The 9,671-nt window shown below is 42.3% G+C and overlaps 1 protein-coding gene across 2 annotated transcripts in view; it reads left to right on the top strand.

Moving 5' to 3' along the window:
* Positions 1 to 253: 253 nt before the first annotated feature.
* hoga1 (4-hydroxy-2-oxoglutarate aldolase 1) overlaps positions 254 to 9,671 on the top strand; it is a 47,230-nt gene continuing 37,812 nt past the window's right edge. Inside the window, exons 1-3 of one of the 2 annotated variants that reach the window (XM_077020808.1) lie at positions 254 to 463; positions 1,252 to 1,380; positions 5,247 to 5,374. In XM_077020808.1, coding sequence (XP_076876923.1) covers positions 265 to 463; positions 1,252 to 1,380; positions 5,247 to 5,374 — 456 coding nt within the window. In that variant the 5' untranslated portion in view covers positions 254 to 264. The remainder of the gene's footprint in view (positions 464 to 1,251; positions 1,381 to 5,246; positions 5,375 to 9,671) is intronic. The other variant, XM_077020814.1, reaches the window with a different exon arrangement.

Genomic DNA, 9,671 nt, shown 5'->3' with positions numbered 1-9,671 from the left:
CAGGCCCTGTAGCTTTCAAACTAATTATCCGCTTTTTTTCAGCTATATACCATCTTTGGATGTTAACATCCACTTAAATGAGTGACTTAGTAAAGGCATACTCATTCATTCCTGTGTTTCAGACTGACCACTGTTAAATGGATATTGTTAGCTCTAAATTCTGTCAATATTTAGACTGCTGTTGAATATTAACTGAAATGAACAGTTTTAGCTAAAGGTCAGTAAGTCTCCTTCTCTGTTATTTTCAGACCCAAAACCAGAGACATGTTGTTCATCAGATGTTTTAATATCTACAGGAGAAGTATTGGTTCTCTGTGGAGATCATCAAGCCAATATGCTGGTCAAAGACTTGACATTGCTGGAATTTATCCTCCTGTAGTCACTCCTTTTACACAGGAGGGAGCAATAGATTATGAAAGCCTGGCTAAAAATCTGCAAAAGTATAACAATATATCTTTTAAAGGTGAGTATCGATCATATAATTAATAAACTGATATGATTATCTTGAAATGATTATGTAGACATAATTGATTTCTTTATGAAACACAGAAGTTGAAAATGTAAATGTTGAAAATGCAAACTGTGTTTCTAAAATGAAAAGAATGATCAAGTCACAAAATAGTGAATTATTAATAATGTTATTCATAATTGTTACCTTCAACTATAACACCAATCAAAAATTTTAATATACCAACTGCGGTTATACAATTTTTCACATTTTAGAGTAACTGTGGAAACACCATAAACAAATAACAAATGTGGAATTAAGCAGTACAAAAAAGTTACATTTAAAAATTTTATAAATGTTGTAATGTAATTTTATCCTAATGTCACTTATGACAACATTTCAGACTTTTGGCTTCCTCTCATCCTGCACATGCTAACCACATGTTCACATCACTACTTACACTCCAGACAGCACTTGTTGTCCTTGTTCTTTAAATTGTATGTTTATTTATGTCTATGGTTGTTTGTGCTTCTAGTTATCAGTTATTAATTCCTGTTTGAGTCTGTGTTTATGTACAATACTATTTAATGGCATTAATTCCAGTAGTTCACCAATAACGTTTTCTTTCTATCTTGTCTTGAAAAATTATGCATAACCTTAGCATTAAGCATTCTTTAAGAATTTACATATCCATACATTTACAATTTCAGAACTTTGGTACACTTAATGTAAATATATACCTTATGCTTTTATGTGAAAAAGAAATGTATCTGCCTCGATATCTTATTTTCTATGACTGGCAGGCCTTGTGGTTCAGGGCTCTAATGGGGAGTATCCGTATCTGACAACAGAAGAGCGGATAGAGGTTGTCAGGAGAGTTAAGCAGGATCTGCCCAATTCCAAGCTGCTGATGGCAGGTTCTGGCTGTGAATGTGAGCTGTTTACCTTTAAGATTTTAGTGTATAGCCTATGTGTTTTTTGTGTGTACAAATGTTATGTATATGTATATATGTGCTTTTTCCACTTCCATCATGTGGAAAGAAATGACAAAGACTATAAAATGGAGGAATGGAGGTTTTGATAAAACCTAATTATGCAGTTTGGCAGGCGGACAAAGCCCTTTCACTGGCCTGCTTATGTCTACATTTCAGCATTCTGATGTTACAGGTTACAGATGTCAAAGCATTCATGTTCCTATATACTGTATTATGTGAAAGCAATTATATATATATATATATATATATATATATATATATATATATATATATATATATATATATATATATAATTGCTTTCACATAATACAGTATATGGGTGTGACGCTGGTGTGTGAGAGGAAGGATGAGACACAACTAGCGTCTTGCGATGCACACTTAACATTTAATGAACACAAACACGTAAAGTCCAGCACTAGCGGAGCAAGCACGCTGACGCGATGTTTGCACAGGCATGAACTTTAGACAAAGACGAGCACACGACACTGCGCGAACGCACATTAAATAGGTGAGTTACACAGACCCACGTGACCTCGAGACAAGGCACAGGTGTAACAAACGAACACGCTCACAAACAAACATGGACATAACAGCACGCAGACGACGTCATGACACGCCCACAGGGAAGGGTCCGGAGCTGTCACCGTGACAGAACCCTCCGCCAGGGGCTCGCTACTCCCGGAGCGTCCCGCGCAGCTGGGAAGCCCCGAACCCACACCGACGGGGCAGGTCCGGAGCCGCCGGGATCACGAGCCTCCGAGAGCCGTCACCCCCGACGGCGGGAACCGCCGCGAACAACTCTAGCACACCCTCCCTGGGAAGACAGGGGAGAAAACATTAAACAATGGCACGCTGACAAACACACACACTGGCACATGAAACACAAGAGGAATGAACGGGAAAAGGAAATTAGGGAGACACAGGGGAATAGACAAACATATAGGGACAGGCAGCCATGGCATCGCTCCGGCTGCCTGCCAAAGCGCACACGGTGGTGCTATCCCTCCAGGGAAAGCAGGCTGGGCGGGCACGGCAGGCGGTACAGGCTGCGGAGCCCCTCCGGTCCTCGGGTTCCGACTCCGCGCGCGCGTTGCGTCGCTCGGGGCTCCCGCTGGCCTTGCTCCAGGGGGCTTCCCTCGGGGAGCTGCTGGAGTCCTGGCTTTACGCCGCGCGCCGGCTGGTGTCCACGGCGGCTCCAAGGGCACGTGACGCACCCACCTTGGAGCGCTGGCTACACCAGGACCCCCCTGCTCTCTTGAAGATGCCTTCGCCTCGCCCCCTGACGTCTCCATCTCCTCCTCGCTCTCGGAGACGCTCCAACCCAGCGACATGGATTCCTCCGTGGTCGGGCAGCGGGACCAGGCCATGCTGCTTGCCGCTGAGGAGGACCGGGGAACCTCCTTCTTGAGGTGCACAGTGCTCCCCGAACGTCCCGAGACGCTCTCCACCCCCTCGCTCTCGTCCTCACTCCCGAAGGGTGATGAACACACAGACGGAGAGCGGCTGGCGTCCTCCCCCTCTCCATAGTATACGGTAGGAGCCGAGAATACGGAAGGGGGAGGACTGACGTCGACCTCCGCTTCGTGTCGCTCTGCGGAGAATGTGTGGCTGGAGGGAAGAGAGCTGGTGTCCTCATCACCCTCCCCGTAGTCTAGAGTAGACTCGGAACACACCGATGGGGGGTATGTCTCGTCGTCTTCCTCCGCCTTGCCGTAGTCCAGGGTGGCTTCTGAACACTCCGACGGGGGGTAGGTCTCGTCCTCCTCCTTGCCTGGAGAGTCCGTTTCCCCGAACTCATCCTCGGGAGGGGTGAGGGACAAGGCGCCCGTACCCACCAGAAATGGCTCACCGGTCTCCTCCTCCTCGGGGAAGACTGGGAGAAGTGCGCTGTCTTCCTCTCTTTCGCAGGTGCCCGTTGCACGGGGTGGCAGTTCCACGGACGCGGGGTTCTTTCTCTCCCTCCACACGCGTACCGCAGTCTGACGGAAGTGTTCCGCCGTCTCTGCATCCTCCGCGTCCCGCGCTGCGCAGAGCATGTACGCGCAGAACGGGTCCTGCTCCATGGTCTGCTCGGTGACGGGGACATCGCGCCGCCGCACTGGGGAAGTACCGTGGTGATGTCGGTTTTTCTTCCCCTTTGGACGCTTGGCGTATCCGGGCATCTATAGAGGCTCGTCTTTCTGTGACGCTGGTGTGTGAGAGGAAGGACGAGACACAACTAGCGTTTTGCGATGCACACTTAACATTTAATGAACACAAACACGTAAAGTCCAGCACTAGCGGAGCAAGCACGCTGACGCGATGTTTGCACAGGCATGAACTTTAGACAAAGACGAGCACACGACACTGCGCGAACGCACATTAAATAGGTGAGTTACACAGACCCACGTGACCTCGAGACAAGGCACAGGTGTAACAAACGAACACGCTCACAAACAACCCACACCCACGGAACTACTAACATGGACATAACTGCACGCAGACGACATAATGACACGCCCACAGGGAAGGGTCCGGAGCTGTCACCGTTACAATGGGAACATGAATGCTTTGACATTTGTAACCTGTAACATCAGAATTAGTAAAGGCATATCTCAAAACTGTATCAGCAATATTTAAGAAATAAGGAGTCAGCTGGAATTCTGACTGCTGTGTCTCAGAGGAATAGGGGACATACAGAAGCAAAGAAGGTTCCATGGCAGGATAAGCCCCTTTGTAGACTATACCACCAACAGGTAGCAGAGGTGGCTGACAATCCTACCTGTGGATGGAGAAGAATGGACTGAAGGACAGCACAGCCATTAAGAGATTAATTATGGCCAGAGGCTGTTCTGGGGTGGGGGCAGAGCCCAATCACAACATCCTTGGCCCTTCGCCTAAGGCCCCCCTAAATGAGATGTGGTGTGAGACACATCATTTTGTGAATGGCGATAAAGCTTCAGCAGTATTGACAACCCCTCCCAGACATACTGGACATACATTCAGTTGGTCTAGAACACAGGTCACTAATAGGCAGACCAAGGTCCGGATCCGGACCAAAATGGTGTATATATATATAAACAGTATGAAGCTTTGTGGCCAAGCTTTAAAGAGCCTGGGAAATCAGACTCGCGTTGTTGAGTCTTTTGTTCAGTGTTCTGACATTCAGACTGGCTGGTAATTCTTGGTAGGTGCCCTGGTGGATTTTCCCTTGAGCTCCTTTCTCTCTACTTGAGTTCTTCCTTTCCTCCTCAAGTTGTTTTTCCTACGTTTGATCTCCCTGGAGTCGTCCCTGGAATCTAAAGGGAGTATATTTTGCTCTTTTGTTTTCCGGTTATTGATCTTATTTGGGAAATTAGTCTGTTCTTAAGTTGATCCTTCCTGAGAGAGCCAGTTTTCCCCTGGTGTCCTTTATTTATTTTTCCTGCATCAATAGGAAATGGAGGTGATATTTCTCTCTGTTTTTCATCTGTAAGTTACACTCTGTGGCCCAGTGGGACTGTTGTGTTGTGAAGGTAATAGAACCTGGGTTCAACTCCCAGTCTCAACTGATTAGGTTTTTATTTAGGATGTATATTTTAATTTATGGGAATTTATGTTGTCATTATTAGCTGGTTTGACAGCAGCAAAAACCCATGATTGCTTCTCTCCTTGGATCTTGGATTTCTATTTGCAGCTATTTTAATTTTATTTTTAAATAGATATTTTTATTACCATTTGTTAGCTTTTTAGATGTGATGACACAGTTTACATCAAAATGCCATGTGTTAAAATGATTGAATGAAAGTCTAAAGTTACTTCTTAAACCAATTCTATTTTCTTAGCTACCAGAGCAACAATCCAAATGACTGAAAACATGGCCAATGCGGGTGCTGACTGCGTGTTGGTAGTGACACCATGTTTTTATCATGGTAGGATGGATGACCGTGCACTCATTGACCACTATACACAGGTAAGTTGTGTATATTGATACTTTATTTATTTTACTGCATTGTTCACTGGATAAAAGAAAAAAAGTTTAATTGATGAAAAAGAAACAATCATAGAGAAAATACAAAACCAGAATTTAAGAAATCCCAAATGCACTTGAACGAAGAAATAATGAATTGAATGTTTAATATCACAACTGATGCATTATAAGGAATAACATGTGGAATGAGTTGGCTCAAGAATGGAACTAAACCTATATGTAAATCTACTAATCTAAACCAAAGATATAATAATGAACAATAAAGAACAGAAATTTAAACAATAACAAAGAATAGTAAACAACTATCCATGCTCATTGGATTCTAAATGGATTATATGACTAACATAAGACGTCTTTAACTAGTGTAGGACCCAGGTAGGGACTTGAGGTCTGAAAGAAATTAGAAAGAGAGAGAAAAATGATCCTGGCAGAGGCTAATGTTGACGACATTTACTAAACCGGATTTTAGGGAGGGATAGACATATTTGTAGGCAAAAAATTAGACTGGCAACCCCAAAACAGGACGTGAATTCTAAGCATCTTATTGTGGTCCAGGCAGGACCCTTCCATGTGCGGTTCCGGTAGGTTGTGAAGGTGGATCTATCGATGATCCATTTTACTCCGGCGGTGGCTAAGCTCTCGTGGAGCCAGCCTCGCTGATACTGCCCAAATGACGAAGACTTAGCAGTGATGTCACAGTCGCATCTGGCGGGGTGCAGTCAAACCTGGTTGCACTGGTTGACTTGCTGAGGATTATTCGAAACTAAACTAAAATCAATGTCTGTCAGCCAAATAGAATTAATTTTAATTTAACTAAGAAAAGAATATGAACTTGACTTGAAAGGCTACATAAAATGAAAGCAAGTTTGACGACAACACAAACGCAAGGATTTTTAACTTTCAGAGACGTCACCGTAGTGCACTCATTGGTTACTACGCCGTTGACCATTGGACTTTGATTACTGAATGTTCATTACCTCTGTCTGGGCAGGAGGTTCTTTGAGGTGAAAGAGAGAGAGAAAGGGAGAGAGAGAGAAAGGGAGAGAGAGAGAGAGAGAGCGCCTTGTGACAACTGCCTTTCCCCCAAGGTCCAGTTAATGGGTGATGAAAGGCAGACTAGCACAATGCAAGACAAAGACAATTCCCTATTCCGAAATAAATGGACTCGTATTACTCTGCCTAAATAAGTATGAGTTTTGTTCTATCATTCTACACATTAAGCCATTCTTAATTTCCAATTTTGGACAATAAATTACACATAATGCACAGACAGGCATGAATATGAGGTCACATAAGCATACATGAATATGCTTAAATTTGATTAATAGAACACAAACTAGTTAGGACAAAACTAGAGTGCTCAATGAACTAAGTTATAATCACTGTAACTCCCGAATATCATCTGTAGCGTCTTTATACAGGTGCAAACGAGGGGAGTCGGATTCTGCACAACACACGTTGGTTTGAAAAAAATTCTCCATTGTGCCTGCTGCTTGCATGTGCTCAATGAAAATGAGCCCTTTCTTCTTTGATTCTTCTTTGACCTACGACCTGATTTACTTTCTGCTCCGCCCCCTGACAGGTGAAGAAAAATCTACAGAACAGCCGCACCTCATTATAAGCCGCATAGTTCCAATCGTGGGGGGAAAAAGTAGCGGTTTATAGTCTGGAAAATACGGTCATACTGAGTACATGAAAGATGATAAGTGATGAGTTTATATCAACCACAGATCACAATGTTCAAATCTCATAGGCTCAGCTTATGCATTGATCCTTTCCACTACACTGTCAATAAACCTTTTCCCCCACACACACTCAGTTTGCCCCAGTTCACCATAAAACCCTCCACCATGAACCCCTGGATCTGTACCTTTATCTAAGGAGGCACATTTGAGTTACATGTATGTATGAAAGGTGCTATACAAATAAAGATTATTATTATTATTATTATTATAATTACCATACGCTAAACTAAATAAGTACATTTTCAACCTAGACTTAAAGATTGAGACAGAGTACCGGACACATTCTGGAAGGTTATTCCATAGTTGGGGGGCCTTATAGGAAAAGGCTCTTCCCCCTGCTGTTACCTTATTAATTGTTGAAACTAATAAGAGGCCAGCACCCTGTGATCTTAGTGGATATGGGTGGTTCATAATAGGAGATAAGTCAGTAGAAGAATTTTTTTAATTAATACGGAATTTAACTGGGAACCAATGCAGCGCTGAGAGGACTGGCCTGATATGATCAAATTTTCTAGTTCTAGTCAGAACTCTGGCTGCAGCATTTTGAACTATTTGAAGTTATTTAGATTGATAAATGAGCATTCTGACAGTAATGAGTTACAGTAGTCTAATCTGGAGCTAACAAATGCATATACCAATTTCTCTGCATCATGCTGTGATAATGCATTTCTTTGCTTGCCAATGTTGCGGAGATGTAGAAAAGCTATCCTAGTAGTATTAGCTATGTATTTATCAAATGATAGGGCAGAGTCGAGTATGACGGCGAGATTTTTGACTACTGAGCCAGGAGTAATGGGGTAGTCTGCGAGATTTAGCATTAGATCTGGTATTTTCTGTCTTGCGGCCTTTGGGCCCAGAAGGAGAACTTCCGTTTTGTCCCCATTAAGTTAGAGGAAGTTTAGTGACATCCAGCATTTAACATCTGTTATACAGGCCTCAATTTTTCCTAAACTGAGTTTGTCATCAAGTTTGGCTGATGTAAAGTTGAGTGTCATCTGCATAGTAGTGACACCATGTTTGTTTATATCTATGCCCAATTGTAGCATATAGAATGTAAATAATAGTGGTCCTAAGATGGAGCCTTTCAGCCAGAGCACCGGACATTAGTGACAACCTTAGACTGTTAGCCAATAAGAAATATTTGAAGATAGTTATACATGTAGGGGCCAACAATGTACGGCTGCAGCAATCAGAAGTAACTGAGTAATGGCAAGGAATGGGTTATTGTGTATGTGAATCCTATAGGGAAACCTGTGTTTTTGTGAGTGCATGTGAAATAGAGAGGGGCTGAGGCAGAAACCATGGGTTCTAAAGTGTTAGAAGTTTTGGGGGAATGTGCGGAGAATGAAGAAGGGTGCCTGGCTTAGAAGTTTTTGATTCCTCCCTGCACTGCTCAGTATGGAAAATGAAAATATTTACTGTAGAGCCGTTTGTGGTTTGGCTCTAACTTGGCAGACATCACTACAATGGTCATGTGAATATGCAGGTCAATTTTCATAACAACCATACTATGGCGGAGTTATTGCAATGTGAATTTGATGTGTTATGATGGTAGCATTTTGATGCATATGAAAAATATAAATATAAAATATAAATGAAAACCTTAGAATTTTATTCATGATCTTTGCATTTCAGAGTCTGCTGAGTATGACAATGTGTGATTTAGGTGAAAATGCTAGGACTAGTATGAAAAGTACAAATTATACATATTTGATAAGTGAAAAATTGGTACATTTTTGCAAAGCACATGTATTTACAAAGTTGCTAGGATTTCTGCATAGAATCATAGGAGTTCAGTTTTGTATTGATAACTGAAACAATGTAGGAGAAATTCTGGAATTTCTAGTATAAAAATAGTACTAGTACATACAACTTGAATATGTCTTAGGGGGTGTGTAGATGGATATACCATGTCAGTTTCACCTGTAAATATCTATGATAAGCCTGTCAAATGGCCAAACCCAATTAATTGAAGATCGGTCAAAGCATTGCTGAGATATATACAGTTGTGATCAAATTTATTCAACCCCCAATGCTGCGAAGGGTTTTATGGAATTCAGTGCACATTTGTAATTGTGTTCATAATGAAATCTTACAAGGACTTGTTAAAGAACTAAATGCAACTAAGATAGCATCAATTTTTTTTGTCATAAAGTATTAAATGGCCTTTTTGTGATTTCTTCATTGACACAATTATTCAACCCCTTTACGACTACCACTCCTAAGAACAGAGGTTCATTCCAGTGTTTTCCATCAGGTATTGAAAACATCTGTGGATGTCAACGAGCAGCAATCAAGCATGATAAGCACCAATTAGGCAGATTTAAAAGGACTGTGATACTCAGCTCCTTCTAGACATCTACTGGTGTGTTTCCAAGCATGGTGAAGGCAAGAGAATGGTCCCAGAAGACAAGAGAAGAGGTTATTGCTCTTCACAAGAATGGCAATGGATATAAAAAGATTGCGAAGTTGTTAAATATTCCAAGAGACACTATCGGAAGTATCATTCGCAGGTTCAAGTTAAAGGGCACAGT

The sequence above is a fragment of the Brachyhypopomus gauderio genome, chromosome 1 (genome assembly GCF_052324685.1).
Source record: "Brachyhypopomus gauderio isolate BG-103 chromosome 1, BGAUD_0.2, whole genome shotgun sequence".
In the NCBI taxonomy this organism is placed as follows: Eukaryota; Metazoa; Chordata; class Actinopteri; order Gymnotiformes; family Hypopomidae; genus Brachyhypopomus; species Brachyhypopomus gauderio.
Note: the sequence above shows the minus strand (reverse complement) of the source record. Positions and strands in the feature narration are given on the sequence as shown.